This window comes from Amblyraja radiata, chromosome 24, assembly GCF_010909765.2.
Source record: "Amblyraja radiata isolate CabotCenter1 chromosome 24, sAmbRad1.1.pri, whole genome shotgun sequence".
Classification (NCBI taxonomy): domain Eukaryota; kingdom Metazoa; phylum Chordata; class Chondrichthyes; order Rajiformes; family Rajidae; genus Amblyraja; species Amblyraja radiata.
The window spans coordinates 38,320,082-38,341,371 of NC_045979.1; the positions used below are offsets into that span (position 1 = coordinate 38,320,082).

At 51.1% G+C, this 21,290-nt stretch overlaps 1 protein-coding gene across 1 annotated transcript in view; it reads left to right on the forward strand.

Moving 5' to 3' along the window:
- Positions 1 to 304: 304 nt before the first annotated feature.
- Positions 305 to 21,290, forward strand: part of lamb3 (laminin subunit beta 3) — a 33,813-nt gene continuing 12,827 nt past the window's right edge. Inside the window, exons 1-14 of the mRNA XM_033042980.1 lie at positions 305 to 460; positions 1,787 to 1,846; positions 3,185 to 3,345; positions 7,074 to 7,200; positions 8,294 to 8,367; positions 9,470 to 9,655; positions 10,851 to 10,914; positions 11,113 to 11,312; positions 13,228 to 13,348; positions 14,806 to 14,994; positions 15,952 to 16,113; positions 16,992 to 17,188; positions 17,826 to 17,934; positions 20,286 to 20,655. Of these exons, the coding sequence (XP_032898871.1) occupies positions 1,822 to 1,846; positions 3,185 to 3,345; positions 7,074 to 7,200; positions 8,294 to 8,367; positions 9,470 to 9,655; positions 10,851 to 10,914; positions 11,113 to 11,312; positions 13,228 to 13,348; positions 14,806 to 14,994; positions 15,952 to 16,113; positions 16,992 to 17,188; positions 17,826 to 17,934; positions 20,286 to 20,655 (1,985 nt within the window). The 5' untranslated portion in view covers positions 305 to 460; positions 1,787 to 1,821. The remainder of the gene's footprint in view (positions 461 to 1,786; positions 1,847 to 3,184; positions 3,346 to 7,073; positions 7,201 to 8,293; positions 8,368 to 9,469; positions 9,656 to 10,850; positions 10,915 to 11,112; positions 11,313 to 13,227; positions 13,349 to 14,805; positions 14,995 to 15,951; positions 16,114 to 16,991; positions 17,189 to 17,825; positions 17,935 to 20,285; positions 20,656 to 21,290) is intronic.

The following is a 21,290-nucleotide window of genomic DNA, read 5'->3' on the forward strand; positions in this document are numbered from 1 at the left end:
ACTCCAGCACTCTGTGAAACGTTACCTATCCATGTTCTCCACAGATGCTGCCTGACCCACTGAGTTACTCCAGCACTCTGTGAAACGTTACCTATCCATGTTCTCCACAGATGCTGCCTGACCCACTGAGTTACTCCAGCACTTTGTGTCTATCATCGGTTTAAACCAGCATCTGCAGTTCCTTCCTGCACATGTTGGTGCAGATCAGGAAGAGAGGGAGCTAGGTAGAGTGTGGAGCAGTGAGCTGGGCAATGGGAACACAGTGGGGCGTGTGTGTACATGAGTAATCCTGAGACGTTCGTTCATCACCGACAGACTCACTGGTCCTGAACACACCTTGGTGAGCACGTTGGATAAAAGGCAAGCTGACACAGAGACAGAGACAGAGACAGAGACGGGACGACGCCAGGTACAACACATCACAGCTCCAACAGCCACTGCAACCTGGGATTCACTGCTGGTAATGTTTGCTATCACACCTTCTGGATCAATGGGAAATATTCTCCAAACAACCTCACAAGCTTTTATGTGTTGGAAGGAACTGCAGATGCTGGTTTAAACCGAAGATAGACACAAAAAGCTGGAGTAACTCAACAGGACAGGCAGCATCTCTGGAGAGAAGTAATGGGTGACGTTTCGGGACTAGTCTGAAGAAGGGTCTCGACGCTAAACGTCACCCATTCCTTCTCTCCACAGATGCTGCCAGTCCCACTGAGTTACGCCAGCGTTGTGTGTCTAACAGAACTTTTATATCAGGTTGGTAATGTTACAAGATTCAAGTCTAAGAGTGTTTACTTGTCAAATGTCCCAAAACGGACAATGAAATTCTTACTTACAGCAGCACAGCAGATATGTAATGTTAAAAAATCCTGTATTATATTGTTGGCAGTGTACGATGTTTCCACATTGTGTTCTGCTGCCGTCAGTAAGAATGTCACTGTTCTATCTGGGATACATGACAATAAAACACTTGTGCCTCTTAAACAGAGTATTCAGAGACTAGAGGGCACAGCTTTAGGGTGAGAGGGGCAAAGTGTAAAGGAGATGTGCGGGGCACGATGTTTTCACACAGAGGGTGGTGGGTGCCTGGAACGTGCTGCCAGGGGTGGTGGTGGAGGCAGATACCATAGTGGTGTTTTAGAGGCTTTTAGATAAACGGAATGGAGGGATATGGATCACTTTCTTGATTAGTACGGGTGTCAGGGGTTATGGGGAGAAGGCAGGAGAATGGGGTTAGGAGGGAGAGATAGATCAGCCGTGATTGAATGGTGGAGTAGACTCGATGGGCCGAATGGCCTCATTCTGTTCCTATCACTTTTGACATTATGCAGTCATAGGAGATTAGTTTAACTTGGCTTCATGTTTAGCACGGACATTGTGGGCCGAAGGGCCTGTTCCTGTCCTGTACTGTTCTACACAAGGTGAAATACTTTCTTCTAAATTACCGGCAACACAATGTAATAAATCTATGGATTTCACGATTGTTAATTTGCATAATCTTATCGGATTGAAAGATATAATGATCTGTAAATGTTCAAGAGCATGAGATGTTTAAACCAGTAGCTTCTATGATGACGTAACTGAATCGATTAACTATATGGATGTATATTGTGTGGTTGAAGAGGCCTCTCCAACGTTAGCAGGAGATGGCAGGCACGGGTTATTGATTGGGGACGATCAGCCATGATCACAATGAATGGCGGTGCTGGCTCGAAGGGCCGAATGGCCTCCTCCTGCACCTATTTTGTATATGACAAATATGGACGGATTTCTGTTTCCCCCTCAGGTGCCGTACCTGACCAAGGTGTGTTCAACGCGAGGATGTTGCTGTTACTCCTGAGTCTGGGTGAGTCTACAAGTGTGAACAACGAGCATCAGGCAGGAAGCTTACTGCTGTTCCCCAAAATATCCACAGAGTAACGCTGGAGTAACTCAGCGGGTCAGGCAGCATCTGTGGAGAACATGGATAGGTGATGCTTCGGGTCAATAGACAATAGACAGTAGGTGTAGGTGTAGGAGTAGGCCATTCAGCCCTTCGAGCCAGCACCGCCATTCAATGTGATCATGGCTGATCATCCCCAATCAGTACCCCGTTCCTGCCTTCTCCCCATATCCCCTGACTCCGCTATTTTTAAGAGCCCTATCTAGCTCTCTCTTGAAAGTATCCAGAGAACCTGCCTCCACCGCCCTCTGAGGCAGAGAATTCCACAGACTCACAACTCTCTGGGTGGAAAATGTATTTCCTCATCTCCGTTCTAAATGGCCGACCCCTTATCATGTGGAACTGTGAGCCCCTGAGCTTCGAGCCGACCAGGGCCCCAGGGCCCCCCTGCGTGCTGGATGGTGCAACGGTAAAGTCTCTGCCTCACGACGCCAGAGTCCCGGGTTCGATCCTGACCTTGGGTGCTGTCTTTGGGGAGTTTGCATGTTCTCCCTGTGACTGTGTGGGTTTCCTCCGGGTGCTCCGGTTTCCTCCCACATCCCACAGTCGTGTGGGTTTGAGGGTTAATCGGCCCCTCTGTAAATTGCCCCCAAGTGTGTGGGGAGTGATGAGAAAGTGGGTTAACATAGCACTATTGTGAACAGGTGATCGATGGTCGGCATGGACTCGATGGGCCGAAGGGCCTGTTTCGTACTGTATCTCTAAACTGAACTAAACACGGCAGCAAATGTGTGCATGGCAAGATCCCACAATGACCAAATAATCTGACCAACTGCAGAAGAATGTTCAATTTAGTTTAAACCGAAGATATATACAAAAAGCTGGAGTAACTCAGCGGGACAGGCAGCATCTCTAGAGAGAAGGAATGGGAGACCCTTCTTCAGGGATAAGGGAAACGAGAGATATAGACGGTGATGTGGAGAGATAAAGAACAATGAATGAAAGATGCACAAATGTAACTATGATAAAGGGAACAGGCCGTTGTTGGCTGTTTGTTGGGTGAGAACGAGAAGCTGGTGTGACTTGGGTGGGGGAGGGATGGAGAGAGAGGGAATGCTGGGGCTACCTGATGTGAGAGAAGTCAAGATTCATGCCACTGCCCGAGCAACATATGAGATGCTGTTCCTCCAATTTGTGCTTCTAGTTTACTGTCAGGTGTAGCGAGGTACAGTGAACAGCTTGTTGCTGCTGCGTGCATTCTGTGCTCCTGTATGTTATAACGTGTCACTGCCGTGTTTTCAGCCTTTGCCAGCCGTGTCCTTGCTCAGGACTGCCGCCATCACGCGTGTTATCCCCCACCCCGGGAACTGACCACCGGACAAGGCAATAAACTTCAAGCTTCATCAACGTGCGGCCTCCAGAAGTCGGAGAGTTACTGCACGGCAAAGATGCAACACGGGCGCGTGAGTACTACCTGCCGCTCGCCGCCCGCTATAGCCCACCGCCACGCACACTCACACACTCACACACTCACACTCACTCACTCACACTCACACTCACACTCACACTCACACACACTCACACTCACACACACTCACACTCACACACACTCACTCACACTCACTCACACTCACACTCACACACACACGCACTCACACTCACTCACAGTCACACTCACTCACACTCACTCACAGTCACACTCACACCCACACCCACACCCACACCCACACCCACACCCACACACTCACACTCACACTCACACACACTCACACTCAGTCACACTCACACTCACTCACAGTCACACCCACACACACACACACTCACACTCACACTCACTCACACTCACTCACACACTCACTCACAGTCACACCCACACACACACAGTCACGCCCACACTCACTCACACACTCACTCACACTCACACTCACTCAGTCACACTCACACTCACTCACACTCACACACTCACTCACAGTCACACCCACACCCACACACTCACACTCACTCACAGTCACACCCACGCACTCACACTCACACTCACGCACTCACACTCACTCACACTCACACTCACTCACACACACACACTCACACCCACACTCACACGCACACTCACACCCACACTCACACACACACTTACACTCACACGCACACTCACACTCACACTCACACACACAACCATATCGACAACGCCTTCACCTTAACCCAATAGTGAAAGGCCTGGATAGAGTGGATGTGGAGAGGATGTATCCACTTGTGGGAGAGTCTAGGACCAGAGGTCACAGCCTCAGAATTAAAGGATGTTCCTTTAGGAAGGAGATGAGGAGAAATTTCTTTAGCCAGAGGGTGGTGAATCTGTAGAATTCTTCGCCACAGACGGCTGTGGAGGCCAAGTCAGTGGATATTTTTAAGGCAGAGATAGATAGATTATTTATTAGTGCGGGTGTCAGGGGTTATGGGGAGAAGGCAGGTGAATGGGGTTAGGAGGGAGAGATAGATCAGCCATGATTGAATGGCGGAGTAGACGATGGGCCGAATGGCCTGATTCTGCACCTATGACATGAACATGAACATGAAAATATCGACGATTAGAGGGGAAAGCTTTCCGGTGAGAGGGGCAACGTTTAAAGGCAAGTTACTCTACACAGAGAGCGGTGGGTGCCTGGAACGTGCTGCCTGGGGTGGTGGTGGAGGCAGATACCATGCTGGTGTTTGGGGCGGTGTCAGATAGACACATGGAGATGCCGGGAGTGGATCACGTACTGATAGGGAGATGGCCTTGGCATCATGTTCAGTACAGTCATTGTGGGCCGAAGGGCCTGTTCCTGTGCTGTACTGTTGTGTTGGCGTGGATCCGGCTGAGTGGTCTGGGCCAGTGCGGGCAGGGTGCAGGGGGATATACCAGGAGGTGTGTGAGAGTGGGGTCCGCTCTCTGGTGGGGGTCAGTCAGTAACCTACCCCACAGTGCCCTTTGTCTGTGAGGGTCTCAAATGCGGTCGGTGGGAGGTCAGGACCGCTCTCTAGTTGGTGAGAGGATGGTTCAGTTGCCCGATAACAGCCGGGAAGAAACTGTCCCTGAATCTGGAGGTGTGCGTGTGTTCGTTTTCACACTTCTGTACCTCTTGCCCGATGGGAGAGGGGAGAAGAGGGAGTGACCGGGGTGAGACTGGTCCTTGATGATGCTGCTGGCCTTGCCGAGGCAGAGTGAAGTGTAGATGGAGTCGATGGAAGGGAGGTTGGTTTGTGTGACGGTCTGGGCTGCGTCCACAATTCCCTGCAATTTCTTGTGGTCTTGGATGGAGCCGTTCCCAAACCGTGCTGTGATGCATCCCGATAAAACTCCCATATATCAGAAGCTCCAGCTGCACAACTTGTCTTGCCTTGCCCCGACTTGAATAATGCCTCGCCCTGTATATTTACTCTGTCTAAATGGAATGACTTGTTACCCCTAGAGATCGTTGTTGCAGAGTGATTGAATCAGACAGGGTGTGTCTCATATCTGTGTGTATCAGCCTCCATGTTACACTGCGCTCAAACCACCAGTTTAACCCATTGCCCACTTCAACTGAAACTTCCCAAGGCCGACACAAGGAACTGCAGATGCTGCTTTACAAAGAAAAAGGGACAAAGTGCTGGAGTAACTCAGCGGGTCAGGCAGCATCTGTGGAGAACATGGATAGGTGACGTTTCACAGAGTGCTGGAGTAACTCAGTGGGTCAGGCAGCATCTGTGGAGAACATGGATAGGTGACGTTTCACAGAGTGCTGGAGTAACTCAGCGGGTCAGGCAGCATCTCTGGCCTTCTCTTGCTTCTAGCCCTTTGACCTCCTATTGCTACACATTGAAAGTGTACTTAGCTGCTGTGTGAATTTTCATTTGTAAATAATCAGCATTTTTATATACTGAAGAAAACTAAACTAAATTAAACTAAACTAAAATAGACACAAAATGTTGGAGTAACTCAGCGGGACAGGCAGAGAGAGAAGGGATAGGTGACGTATCGGGTCGAGACTGAAGAAGGGTCTTGCTCCCGAAACATCACCCATTCCTTCTCTCCAGAGATGCTGCCTGTCCCGCTGAGTTACTCCAGCATTTTGTGTCTAGCTGCAGAATGCGATGGCTTCAGCCATGACTACATGCCGAGCAGCAAGGATCTTGTCTCTCACTGATGTGGCTTCAGGCCAAAACAGCCGTTGTTTCATCAGAGTGCGGCGTTTCACAACCAGCCTCACCAAGGTCTCGTATCTCAGCTGGCTCGGTGTCCAGTTGCACATAATCTCAAAGGGCAGGATTGGAGAAATGTAAATGTCACTTTGTGCCCATTTCAATGTTGCAATCGGAGTTGGTCAAAGTTCTTTCAGAGCTGCAACCATCGAGCCACAAAGTGAAAGAATCGTACTGAGCAGATACAGGCCCTTCGGCCCACCATGCCCATGCCAACATGTACTTGTCACAGTCATACAGCACAGAAACAGGCCCTTCGGCCCAACGTACCCATGCCTACAAACATGTGCAGTTTTGGTCTCCAAATTTGAGGAAGGACATCCTTGCTATTGAGGGAGTGCAGCGCAGGTTCGCCAGGTTAATTCCCGGGATGGCGGGACTGTCATATGTTGATGGAATGGAGCGGCTGGGCTTGTGCACTCTGGAGTTTAGAAGGATGAGAGGGTATCTCATTGAAACATATAAGGTTATTAAGGGATTGGACAGGCTAGAGGCAGGAAACATGTTCCCGATGTCAGGAACCAGGGGCCACAGTCCTTCCACAGATGTTGCCTGACCCGCTGAGTTTCTCCAGCACTCTGGAACGTCACCTATCCATGTTCGCCACAGATGCTGCCTGACCCGCTGAGTTACTCCAGCACTCTGTGGAACGTCACCTATCCATGTTCGCCACAGATGCTGCCTGACCCACTGAGTTATGGTGCAGCAGCATCTATGGAGCTAAGGAAATAGGCAACGTTTCGGGCCGAAACCCTTCTGGAAATAGGCAACGTTTCGGGCCGAAACCCAGAAGGGTTTCGGCCCGAAACGTTGCCTATTTCCTTAGCTCCATAGATGCTGCTGCACCCGCTGAGTTACTCCAGCACTCTGTGCTTATCTACGGGACCAGGGCGTTACGTGGGGTGCAGGAAGGAGCATGTGTTTGTGTTTAACGGTGCAGTGATGGATGTGCATGCTTTGTGTTGTTCTACAGGAGCTGCTGCAGTGTTGTGTCTGTGACTCACGGAATGAATACAACCCCGTCTACTTCACCAACAGCCACCGCATCCACAACGTGGTTCCCTCCGGCGCCCTGAGGAGCTGGTGGCAATCGGAGAATGGTGAGATCGCCCGCCCTTCAGCTTTACTTTAGAGATACAGCGCGGAAACAGGCCCTTCAGCCCATCGAGTCCACCCCGACCCAGCCATCCCCGCACAATAACGCCATCCTACGCACACTAGGGACAATTCACACATAATAATAATAATAATGGATGGGATTTATATAGCGCCTTTCTAATACTCAAGGCGCTTTACATCGCATTATTCATTCACTCCTCAGTCACACTCGGTGGTGGTAAGCTACTTCTGTAGCCACAGCTGCCCTGGGGCAGACTGACGGAAGCGTGGCTGCCAATCTGCGCCTACGGCCCCTCCGACCACCACCAATCACTCACACATATTCACACACATTCACACACAGGCAAAGGTGGGTGAAGTGTCTTGCCCAAGGACACAACGACAGTATGCACTCCAAGCGGGATTCGAACCGGCTACCTTCCGGTTGCCAGCCGAACACTTAGCCCATTGTGCCATCTGTCGTCCCACTGATGACACACCTACACCAATTAACCTACAAACCTGCACGTCTTTGGAGTGTGGGAGGAAAACAAAGATCTCGGAGAAAACCCACGCAGGTCACGGGGAGAACGTGCAAACTCCGTCCAGTAAAGTCTGACTAATCATACTCTGAGGGTCTAGCTCGGGACCAGTTAGACCCTCTAATTGTGGTAGGATGGTTCAGTTGCCTGATAACCGCTGGGAAGAAACTGTCCCTGAATCTGGAGGGGTTCCGAGCCCACACACAGGGTGGAGACAATGACATCTTTACCGCTTCTAGAGTCTAGCAAGGAACTGCAGATGCTGGTTTAAACTGAAGATAAAATGACACAAAATGCTGGAGTAACTCAGCGGGACAGGCAGCATCTCTGGAGAAATGGAATGGGTGACGTTTCGGGTCGGGGCTGAAGAAAGGTCTCGACCCGAAACATCACCTTCTCTCCAGAGATGCTGCCTGTCCCGCTGAGTTACTCCAGCATTTTGTGTCTGTCTTCGGTGTAAACCAGCACCTGCAGTTCCGTCCTACATTATGAAAATATTTGATGGATGTATTCTGACCAATCCCTTGTCCTGCTTCCCCCTGTGTGTTCACAGACCAGGATCAAGTGTCTATTCAGCTGGACGTGGGCGGCAAGCTCCAACTACACGACATTCTGCTGCAATTCAAGGTAAGATTCATGCTTTGAAAATTGGACACAAGGAACTGCAGATGCTGGTTTCCAACAAAAAAAAACCACAGAGTGCTGGAGTAACTCAGCGGGTCAGGCAGCATCTGTGGTGAACATGGATAGGTGACGTTTCACAGAGTGCTGGAGTAACTCAGCGGGTCAGGCAGCATCTGTGGAGAACATGGATAGGTGACGTTTCACAGAGTGCTGGAGTAACTCAGCGGGTCAGGAAGCATCTAGAATTAGAAGACATTGGTTCAAGTTGAGAGGGCAAAGATTGAATAGGAACCTGTGGGGCAACGTTTCCACACAGAGGGTGGTGGGTGTACGGAACGAGCTGCCAGAGGAGGTAGTTGAGGCAGGTAGTATAACAATATTTAAACGAGATTCGGACAGCTACATGGATAGGAAAGGTTTCGAGGGATGTGGGCCAAACGCGGGCAGGTGGGACCGGTGTAGATGGGGCATGTTGGGCAGCATTGGCGAGTTGGGCCGAAGGGCCTGTTTCCACGCTGTATGATGCTAGGACTCTATAGTTATGAATCCCACAATCAATGTCACCATAGGTAGACAAAATTGCTGGAGAAACTCAGCGGGTGCAGCAGCATCTATGGAGCTAAGGAAATAGGCAACGTTTCGGGCCGAAACCCTTCCGGGTTTCAGCCCGAAACGTTGCCTATTTCCAGAAGGGTTTCGTCCCGAAACGTTGCCTATTTCCTTCGCTCCATAGATGCTGCCGCACCCGCTGAGTTTCTCCAGCAATTTTTTGTACCTTCGATTCTCCAGCATCTGCAGTTCCTTCTTGAACATCAATGTCACCATCATTGTTCCACCCTCAAAGAAGAGGCTTCTGGATGAAGCCCAATAATGAGTTTGTTTATCTTAGGTCACAGCTTCAGAGAGCTGTACGGTACGGAAACAGGCCCTTCGGCCCACCTTGCCCATGCTGGCCGCGTTGGTGTGCTGGGCTAGTCCCAGTTGCCTGCGATTGGCCCACGGCCCTCTATCCCTTCCTAACCATGTGCCCAAACGTGACAGCATTGTTGAGCGGGAATGTTTTGTTGATGTTAGTGCGTTGACCCTGTGCCCCCTCTCCCGGCAGTCCCCGCGACCGGCGGCCATGATGATCGAGCGCTCAAACGACCTTGGCCGCACCTGGAAACCGTACCTGTACCTCGCCGACGACTGTGCCGCCTCCTTCCCTGGCGTTGCCACCGGACGCCCGCGGGACCTTGCCGACGTTCGCTGCCAGCCGCAACTACGCACACAAGAGCCGTCCGATGGACAGGTATAAAGTTACCAAACTTCTGAATTCACTGGTTGGGGTGGAACCCTCTCCAAGACAGACGTGAAGCTCAACGCCTGACCTGTTTGTACAAAATGTTACATGGTCAGCTCGACATAGATTACAAAACCTACACCAAACCCAAACCAATTAGGACCAGACGAGGGCATCCGACCCAATTTGAGATTCCAGCTACCAAGCCAGATGTGTACAGCAATTCGTTCTTCCCCCGCACAATTACAGTCCGAACCTCTCCCACCCTCTGCTCTAGCCCTCTTCCTCCATGACATCTGTGTCCTCTAGTCCTAGACTCTCCCACCTGTGGAAACATCCTCTCCACATCCACTCTATCCAGGCCGTTCATCAGTCCAAGCCTCTCCCATCCCCACCCTCCGCACTAACCCACTCCCGTCCCATCACCTCCAGTGTCTGCCCAGCCCACTTCCACGCCTACATCCGTGCCCACGTGTCCCTGGAGAGGGAACACACAGTGTCATAAGCTCATAAGTGACAGGAGCAGAATTAGGCCATTCGGACCATCAAGTCTACTCCGCCATTCAATCCATCTTTCCCTCTCAACCCCATTCTCCTGCCTTCTCCCCGTAACTCCTGACACCCGTACTAATCAAGAATCTATCAATTTCTGCCTTAAAAATATCCACTGACTTGTGGCCTCCACAGCCGTCTGTGGCAAATAATTCCGCAGATTCACCACCTTCTGTCTAAAGAAATTCCTCCTCGTCTCCTTCCGAAAGGAACGTCCTTTAAGTCTGACCTGTGGTCCTAGACTCTCCCACTAGATGAGAGCGTGGCCAGGGTGGTGTGAGTCTCTGACGATGCTGGCTGCCTTTATGAGGCAGCGACTCCTGTAGATCCCTTCGATGGTGGGGAGGTCAGTACTGTGATGGACCTTCGATGGTGGGGAGGTCAGTACTGTGATGGACCTTCGATGGTGGGGAGGTCAGTACTGTGATGGACCTTCGATGGTGGGGAGGTCACTATGGGTGATGGACCTTCGATGATGGGGAGGTCACTATGGGTGATGGACCTTCGATGGTGGGGAGGTCAGTACTGTGATGGACTGGGCAGTGTCCACCACTCTCTGTAATCATTCGTGGGCAAGATGAAGCAGCAATGATTGTTTTTCAGCTCAAGGACTTATTTGAACTGAATCTCCTCTCTCTGTGTCGATCTCCAGGTTACATTCAATCCTCTCAGTCTCGCCGACGACATCAGTGCTTCAAAGAATGACAAAATCAACAGTAAGACATTCCTTTGACCTTATACATGGCTCAGCAACTTCATGGTCTCTCCACTGTGAAAGGAACTCTTCCCATTTTGTACATTTTGGGGAATGTTAAATCACTTTTGGATGGGCAAAAGTAAATCACTATTTACAAAACCTAAACTGAATCATATGGTGTTTGCTGTATTTGTAATGGAACATTCTGTCTGTTTAGGTTTAGCAGCGTTTACCAATCTAAGGATTAATTTTATCAAACCGTACAAATCTCCGACATCTCAAAACCTGCAGAACGTCAACACCTTCTACGCAATGTATGAGTTGAAGGTGCGGGGCAGCTGTTTCTGTAACGGACATGCATCCAGCTGTGCTGCAGCTGGCAACACCATCATGACACCTCGCGGCCCTCGACCAACAGTGAGTAACCCGTCCTCACATCCTCGTTACACCTTACACTTAAGGGCCTGCTGTCCCACCGTGCCAGTTCACCCAAGAGCTCTCCCGAGTTTAAAAAAAAAATCAAACTCGTGGTAAGTACGTAGAATGTACGTAGCGGGTACGTCGGAGCTCGTGGGCGTCTCGTAGCGGCCCGTAACGCTAACGGCAGGTACTCGGGTAACGCGGTAAGCTCGTGAAGACTCAAAGTGTTTTCAACACGTTGAAAAGTTTCCAAGAGTAATAAAATACTCGTGATGAAGCACCACGAGTTTGATTTTTTTAAACTCGGGAGAGCTCTTGGGTCAACTCGCATCATGGGACAGGCCCTTTACAGTTTAGTTTAGTGTCACATCTACCGAGGTAGAACAGCAAAACCGACGGGCGATCTTATAGAGGTGTCGAAAATCATCTCGGGAAAAAGATAAGGTGAATGCACTGACTCGTTTACCCAGAGCAGGAAATCAAGAATTACAAGACATAGGTTCAAGGTGAGAGGGGAGAGATTTATTCGGGACCTCAGCGGCAACATTTTCACACAGTGGGTATATCAATTCAGTTTAGTTTATTGTCACGTGTACCGAGGTACAGTGAAAGGCTTTTGTTGCGTGCTAACCAGTCAGCGGAAAGACAATACATGATTACAATCGAGCCGTTCACAGTGTACAGATACAGGATAAGGGAATAATGTTTAGTGCAAGGTAAAGCCAGCAAAGTCCGATCATGTTCATTAGTGATAGGAGCAGAATTTGGCCATTCGGCCCATCAAGTCTACTCCGCCATTCAATCATGGCTGATCTATCTCTCCCTCCCAACCCCATTCTCCTGCCTTCTCCCCATAACCCCTGACACCCGCACTCATCAAGTTCTGTCAATCACCACCTAAAAAATATCCATTGACTTGGCCTCCACAGCTGTCTGTGGCAAAGAATTCCACAGATTCACCACCCTCTGACTGAAGAAATTCCTCCTCATCTCCTTTTATAGGTACATCCTTTTATTCTGAGGCTGTGACCTCTGGTCCTAGACTCTCCCACTAGTGGAAACATCCGCTCCACATTCCGATCAAACTATTGGGATCCAAGTAACAAACTGCCTGTTTGTCCTTGCGTTGGTTGGACTAAAGTTTGGATTTCTGCCACACCAATGAAACGCAACGTTGGAATGTAGAACCTTCTGGGTTTCGGCCCGAAACGTTGCCTATTTCCAGAAGGGTTTCGGCCCGAAACGGTGCCTATTTCCTTCGCTCCATAGATGCTGCTGCACCATAACTCAGCGGGCCAGGCAGCATCTGTGGAGAACATGGATAGGTGACGTTTCACAGAGTGCTGGAGTAACTAACTGGGCTAGGAACATGGATAGGTGACTGTACTAGTCGAGACTCTTCTTCAGAAGAGGAACATTGCCACTGGGATAGCAAGAAACCTCAGATCAGAGATTCTATTAATAATGACGCACCTAGTCAACCTTTGTAAGCTAATAATTATTACTTTGAGTACCAGAAATGTCAACAATATCTGATGGTTTTGAAGTGTTTGGCTGGCATGCAGATGTGATTTACATTAACGAACATCTGTTCAATGCCAAAGGTAGACAGAATTGCCAGAGTAACTCAGCGGGTCTGGCAGTATCTCTGGAGACAAAGGACGGGCAACGCTTTTTGTCTGACGAAGGGTCCCGACCCGAAACATCACCCATCCTCTGCCTCCACAGATGCTGCCTGACCCGCTGAGTTACTCCAGCACTCTGTATCTATCTTCGGTATAAACGCAGCATCTGCAGTTCTTTGTTTCTACATCGGTTCAACGCCTCTGCGTCGGAGAAAGTTGAGTCAGGATGCAAACTTCCTGTGTTTTTGGTTTTAGTCCTTTGTAAGAGGTTTGTTGTTGTATTTCAGGTGTACGGGCAATGCATCTGTCAGCACCACACAGTGGGCAGCAACTGTGAGCAGTGTGCCAGCCTCTACAATGACCAGCCCTGGAGACCAGCTGATGACCAGAGTACCAACGCCTGTAAACGTGAGTACCGCTGCCCAAAGATTATAGAGCAGAGCAAGATGTGCCACTCTGCGAAAAAAAGCGTAGTATGACATGGGTATGACATGACGCCATTTTATTGAGCGGAAATTTACAAAAATATTAATAGAATTTACAATAGTATTAACTAAATATGTGATCGATGCTATATAAATCACTGTTCCCGACAACACTGATTACACCAAAGATACTAGAGGAGCATTGCCCGCCCGCTGCCTCGGGAGCGCTAACCTCGGGCAGACGCCTTCATCTGGTATCGGGGGGACCGAGAATCAGTCCTGGATCAACTCAGGAGTGGAGGAAACGTCCTCTTCCCCCAAAGATACCAGAGGAGCCTCTAGTATCTTTGCTTTCCCCTGCGACCTGATGTAAGAGCAGATTGTACAACTGTGGAGTCCGTCCCCGTCCCCGCTACCAAAGATGTGGCGTTTCGCATAAACAAATGGCGGCCGTGACGTTCCGTTACGTACTACACGTCAGTCCATTGAGGTCTATCTTGCTCTGCTCTATAATCCTTGCCGCTGCCCCCGGGCACAGTGTGGACCTCCCACCTGTAGAGGGAGGCAGCACCCGGCGATGAGCACAGAGGCCTTAATTGGTTTATAGACTATAGACAATAGGTGCAGGAGTAGGCCATTCGGCCCTTCGAGCCAGCACCGCCATTCAATGTGATCATGGCTGATCATCCCCAATCAGTACCCCGTTCCTGCCTTCTCCCCATATCCCCTGACTCCGCTATCTTTAAGAGCCCTATCTAGCTCTCTCTTGAAAGCATCCAGAGAACCTGCCTCCACCGCCCTCTGAGGCAGAGAATTCCTCCCCTATTCTTTATGACCTTATGACCCCGCGCACACTGACACTACCCTACACATACGAGGGATAATTTACACACACACCAAGCCAAATAACCTACAAACCTGTACGTCTCTTGAGTGTGGGAGGAAACCGAAGCACCTGGAGAAACCCACTCGGGTCACGGGGTGAACATGCAAACTCCGCGCAAACAGCACCCGTAGTCAGGATCGAACCCGGGTCTCTGGGGTTATGAGGCAGCAGCTCTACCCGCTGCTCCACCGTGCCACCTGTAAACAGGGCAAGTGATCAGGGGCAAAACAGAAAGTGCTGGAGGAACACATCTGTGGAGGGAGGGGACAATTCAGATCATAAGGTCACAAGTGATAGAATCAGAATGAGGCCATTCAGCCCATCAAGTCTACTCCACTATTTAATCATGGCTGATCTATCTTGTCGTCTCTAGCACATTCTCCTGCCTTCTCCCCGTAACCCCTGACACCTGCACTAGGTTGGCTCGAAGGGCCGAATGGCCTACTCCTGCACCTATTGTCTATTGTCTACTCCGGCACTTTGTGTCTTGTTTTTGTGAGCCAGCACTTGCAGTTCCTCGGGTTGACATGTTTTCTTTCCCTTGTGTGTGTCAGAGTGTAACTGCAACAACCACGCCCAGCGGTGCCACTTTGATGCGGGCGTTCACCGTGCCAGCGGCGGGGTTAGCGGCGGGGTCTGTGACGGCTGCCAACACAACACCATGGGCAACAACTGTGAGAAGTGCCGGCCCCCCTTCCGTCGGGACCCCCGGCGAGATATCACCGCCATCGACGCCTGTGTGGGTGAGCATTTAGACATTAGCGATACGGCACGGAGACAGGCCCTTCGGCCCACCGATCAGCAATCGCCCCGTACACTGGTACTATCCTACGCACTTTAAACTTCAGAGATACGGTGCAGAGACAGGCCCTTCGGCCCACCGAGCCCACACTGACCAGCGATCGCCCCGTACACTGGTACTATCCTGCACACACTAGGGACAGTTTAACACAGCTGGCAGTGTGTTCCAGGCCCTGACCATTCTCTGTGAAAAATACCTGCCCCACGCTTCCCCTTTAATCCTCGCCTCACACACCTTAAACCCATTCCCACTGATATTTGATTTTCCACTCATAATGAAAGTTTCTGTCCACTCTATTTAAGCCTCTCTTGAATTTATTTAATTCTATTGGGTCTCCCCTCAACCTCGGGCATTCCAGAGAAATGATCCAAGTCTGTCCAGCCTCTCCCTGTGGCTGAACCCCCTCAAATCCCGGCATCGTTCTGGTGAGCCTCCTCTCCAAAGCCCCCACATCCTTCCTGTAACGGAATGGAATTGAATTGAGTCAGAGTGAGATTACTTGCTTGTATAACAAGCCAAGGTATGCAAACTGTGGCCACAGAAAGGGCACTTACAAAATCCCCCGCCCCCGCCCCCACCCCCACCCTGAACTGCACGCAATATTCCAAATGCAGCCTGACCATAGGAACATAGAAACAAAGAAAATAGATGCAGGAGGATGCCATTCGGCCCTACGCGCCAGCACCGACATTCAATGTGATCATGGCTGATCATCCACAATCAGTACCCCGTTCCTGCCTTCTCCCCATATCCCCTGACACCGTTAGCCCTAAGAGCTGTATCTAACTCTCCCATCAATCCCAGCATCCTGTGAGCTGTATCGGGTTCAGCGTTCTCCGTAACTCTGGCCCCAGGAGGGAGCGATGTCGACCACTCACTGGGTTTTTTTTCCCGCCAGCCTTCGCCTGTGACTGTGAGTCGGCGGGGTCTCTCGATGGCGGGGCGTGTGACCCAGTAACGCAGCAGTGCCGCTGCAAGCAAAACGTGGAGGGCGCTCGCTGCGACCGCTGCAAATCCGGCTTCCACCGACTGCTCGCCACCAACCCTGCCGGCTGCCAGAGTGAGTACCGCGCGGCACGGCACGGCGCGGCACGGCACGGCACGGCGCGGCACGGCGCGGCACGGCGCGGCACGGCATGCGACCACGACCGTTACTGGCCTCAGCGTAGACAGTCACAACCTTTCCCCAGGGTGGAGATGTCCAAGACTAGAGGGCGCAGCTTTAGTGTGAGAGGGGAAAAGTTTAAAGGAGATGCGCGGGGTAGGTTTGTTCAACACAGAGGGTGGTGGGTGCCTGGAACGCGCTGCCAGGGGTGGGGGTGCAGGCAGATACGGTAGTGGGGTTTTGGACAGGCACGTGGACATGCAGGGAATGGAGGGATATGGATTGGTCTTGGCATCATGTACGGCACGGACATTGTGGGCCGAAGGGCCTGTTCCTGTGCTGTACTTATTCCGTGTTCTATGTTGAGGAATTGTGCTGAAGTGCTGGAGTAACTCAGCGGGTCAGGCAGCATCTGTGGAGAACATGGATAGGTGACGTTTCACAGAGTGCTGGAGTAACTCAGTGGGTCAGGCAGCATCTGTGGGGAACATGGATAGGTGACGTTTCACAGAGTGCTGGAGTAACTCAGCGGGTGCAGCAGCATCTATGGAGCTAAGGAAATAGGCAACGTTTTGGGCCGAAACCCGGAAGGGTTTCGGCCTGAAACGTTGCCTATTTCCAGAAGGATTTCGGCCCGAAACGTTGCCTATTTCCTTAGCTCCATAGATGCTGCTGCACCATAACTCAGCGGGTCAGGCAGCATCTGTGGAGAACATGGAGAGGTGACGTTTCACAGAGTGCTGGAGTAACTCAGCGGGTCAGGCAGCATCTGTGGAGAACATGGTGCAGGAAGATTGCGGAGATGAAGGTGACGGGCTTGTGTTGTGTTGCAGGATGTGCGTGCAGTGAGCAAGGATCACAGCCGGGCAGAAGCTGCAGCCAGACCAGCGGTCAGTGCAGTTGTCTCCCACACGTGGTGGGCCCCACCTGCGACCAGTGCACCCAGGGCTTCTGGAACCTCCGTAGCGGCGTTGGCTGCACGGCCTGCCAGTGCCACCCCACTAACTCCTACAGCTTGTACTGCGATCAGGTACGTGCCGTTATGTTTTACTTTATTAAGCTGCCTATTGCCTCCTGTGTCTGCAGAGCCGTTACGCTGCGGCAGCTAAGGATTTCATCATTGCGCCCGGTCTCGGTACAAATGACCATTAACTTTAGGAAGGAAATGAGGAGGAATATCAAATAGTGAAAGGCCTGGATAGAGTGGATGTGGAGAGGATGTTTCCACTGGTGGGAGAGTCTAGGACCAGAGGGCACAGCCTCAGAATTAAAGGACGTTCCTTTAGGAAGGAGATGAGGAGGAATTTCTTTAGTCAGAGGCTGGTGAATCTGTGGACAAAAGTGCTGGAGAAACTCAGCAGGCGAGGCAGCATCTACGGAGCGAAGGAAATAGGCAACGTTTTGGGCCGAAACCTTCAGAATTCTTTGCCACAGACGGCTGTGGAGGCCACAAGTCAGTGGATATAATTTAAGGCAGAGATAGATAGATTCTTGATTAGCACAAGTGTCAGGGGTCATGGGGAGAAGGCAGGAGAATGGGGTTAAGAGGGAGAGATAGATCAGCCATGATTGAATGGTGGAGTAGACTTGATGGGCCGAATGGCCTAATTCTGCTCCTATCACTTATGGACCAATAAACACTGTTAACGGTTGCCTTTGTTGTCTAGGTGAGCGGTCAGTGTCCATGCAGAGCGGGCATTAGTGGAAGAACGTGTGGCCAATCGGACTTGTTGAAATGCCCGGACTATTACTACAGCTTGGGTACAGAATGCGTGCGTAAGTACCAGACCTGCCGACTGTACGCCTGGCCATACAGGCGTGGTCACCCTGGTCAACCTTCACTCCCCTCACACCACTCAATGTAAAACACAAGGAACTGCAGATGATGCTTTACCAAGGAAAAGCACAGAGTGCTGGAGTAACTCAGCGGGTCAGGCAGCATCTGTGGAGAACATGGATAGGTGACGTTTCAGGTCGGGACCTACTTCAGAAACTACCTTCAGAACCATCATTTGATGAAGGGTCAAGACCCAACACATCACTTGTCCATGTTACTGAGTTAGTCATTTACTCACCTGAGTTACTCCAACACATTGTCCTTTTCTTTTGTAAACCTGCATCTGCAGTTCCTTATTTTTAGATCACTGGTCTAGAGCTGAGATTATATTGTTACTTTGGGTAAATGTTTACGTTTACAGAAAGCCAGCTTTAACTAATGCGTTAAAAGACACAGAGTGCTGGAGTAACTCAGCGGGTCAGGCAGCATCTGTGGAGAACATGGATAGGTGGCGTTTCACAGAGTGCTGGAGTAACTCAGCGGGTCAGGCAGCATCTGTGACGAACATGGATAGGTGATGTTTCACAGAGTGCTGGAGAAACTCAGCGGCTGCAGCAGCATCTATGGAGCTAAGGAAATAGGCAACGTTTCGGGCCGAAACCCTTCTGGGTTTCGGCCCGAAACGTTGCCTATTTCCAGAAGGGTTTCGGCCCGAAACGTTGCCTATTTCCTTAGCTCCATAGATGCTGCTGCACCATAACTCAGTGGGTCAGGCAGCATCTGTGGAGAACATGGACAGGTGACGTTTCACAGAGTGCTGGAGTAACTCAGCGGGTCAGGCAGCATCTGTGACGAACATGGATAGGTGACGTTTCTGGTCGGGACCCTTTTTCAAACTAATTGTAGAGGAGGGGGAGAGGGCAAGTCACAGGTGAACATGGGTGAAGTGAGAAGCAGATGGTTGGAGAAAGGCCGGAGATGACACACACGAGGTGTGAGACATGCAGATCGCCAGAGACGCGGGTTCCATCCCGACTACGGGGTGCTGTCTGTACGGAGTTTGCACGTTCTCCCCGTGACCTGCGTGGGTTTTCCCCGGGTGCTCCGGTTTCCCCCACACTCCAAAGACGTGCGGGTTTGCAGGTTAATTGGCTTCTGTAAATTGTCCCTAGTGTGTGTCGGACAGTGCCAGTGTGCCGGGGTGATCGCTGGTCAGCGCGGACTCGGTGGGCCGAAGGGCCGGTTTCGGCGCTGTATCTCTAGAGTGTAATGTAGTGAATAGGCTGCTGGCACCCGGTCAGCAGAGATTCACACATCCTGCCGGTCAGTAGCTGCGGTGGTGTGAGTGGCTGATGCTGTGTGTGTGTGAACAACGTCAGTCCCACTGCTCCACCCTGTGGCGGCCTGGTGATACTGCGACACTGCCACACAGCTATCTCAGGCTGACACAGAGGGAGGTGAGTGTATTTTACACAGAGGGCAGTGGGTGCCTGGAACCTGCTGCCAGAGGCAGATACCATACGATGCGATAGAACTCCCTGCCACAGAGGGCAGTGGAGGCCAAATCACTGGATGGATTTAAGAAACAGTTAGATAGAGCTCTAGGGGATAGTGGAGCCAAGGGATATTGGGAGAAGGCAGGCATGGGTTATTGATTGGGGATGATCAGCCATGATCACATTGAATGGCGGTGCTGGCTCGAAGGGCCGAATGGCCTCCTCCTGCACCTATTGTCTATTGTCCAGTTTACTGTCCAGGTACACTCACTAGTAAACTGCACATCCACACCATTGATGGAGACAGGGGACAGGGGTGTTCATCTCCTCCTAAGGTCCACCACTAACTCCTTAGTCTAAATGTTTCTTAAACGTCGGGATAGTCCCTGCCTCAACCACCTCCTCCGGCAGCTCGTTCCTTCCACCCACCGCCCTCCGTGTGAAGACGTCACCCCTCAGGTTCCTATTAAACCTTTTCCCCCCTCACTTTAAACCAATGTCCTCTGGTTCTCGATCCCCCTACTCACGGGCGAGGGTCTCCGTGCGTCTACCCGGTCTATTCCAATCTTTATTTAAGCGGGAGTTAGATGTGGCCCTTGTGGCTAAAGGGATCAGGGGGTATGGAGAGAAGGCAGGTACAGGATACTGAGTTGGATGATCAGCCATGATCATATTGAATGGCGGTGCAGGCTCGAAGGGCCGAATGGCCTCTACTCCTGCACCTATTGTCTATGTTTCTATGTTTCCTCGTGAATCTTCTCCAGGGTGACCCATGGTGACTGTTGTCTTCTCTGCCTCCAGGCTGTGAGTGTAATGCTGACCCATGGTGACACTGTTGTCTTCTCTGCCTCCAGGCTGTAAGTGTAATGCTGTCGGATCGGAGGAGGGTCCGTGTAACAAGGTGACGGGCCGGTGTGTGTGTCGGCCGGGCTTCACGGGCCAGCGCTGCGACCAGTGTGAGCGGGCGCGCGGCTACTGCCCCGACTTCCCCAAGTGCCGCCAGTGCCACCCGTGCTTCCTCATCATGGACAAGGAGCTGAGCTCCATCACCGTGCGGCACAAAGCGCTGGTCAACATGAAGCTGCCGGGACTGGCCGGCGGTGGGCACGACTCACAGATACTTGAGCTGAACAACAGACTGCGGCAGATTCAGGCGATCATCAGCAACCCTGCCGTGTCCAACGCCACCATTACTGACATGTACAACAAGTACATCCAGCTCAGGTACGCCACCAGCCCCCAGCATCTCTGCATGCGTTCAATATCCCTGGGATGGCAGGGCCGTCATATGAGGAAAGATTGAAAAGACTAGGCTTGTATTCACTGGAGTTTAGAAGGATGAGGGGCATCTTATAGAAACATATACAATTATAAAAGGACTGGACAAGCTAGATGCAGGAAAAATGTTCCCAATGTTGGGTGAGTCCAGAACCAGGGGCCACAGTCTTAGAATAAAGGGGAGGCCATTTAAGACTGAGGTGAGAAAAAACTTTTTCTCCCAGAGAGTTGTGAATTTGAGGAATTCCCTGCCACAGAGGGCAGTGGAGGCCAAGTCACTGGATGGATTTAAGAGAGAGTTAGATAGAGCTCTAGGGGCTAGTGGAGTCAAGGGATATGGGGAGAAGGCAGGCACGGGTTATTGATTGGGGACGATCAGCCACGATCGCATTGAATGGCGGTGCTGGCTCGAAGGGCCGAATGGCCTCCTCCTGCACCTATTGTCTATTGTCTATTAGAGGAGAAAATGAAAGTGTTTACTTGCAATGTGAGATTTATACAATCACATTTTGTGTAGACACAGAGTGCTGGAGTAACTCAGCGGGACAGGCAGCATCTGTGGAGCTGGACCAGACTCAGAC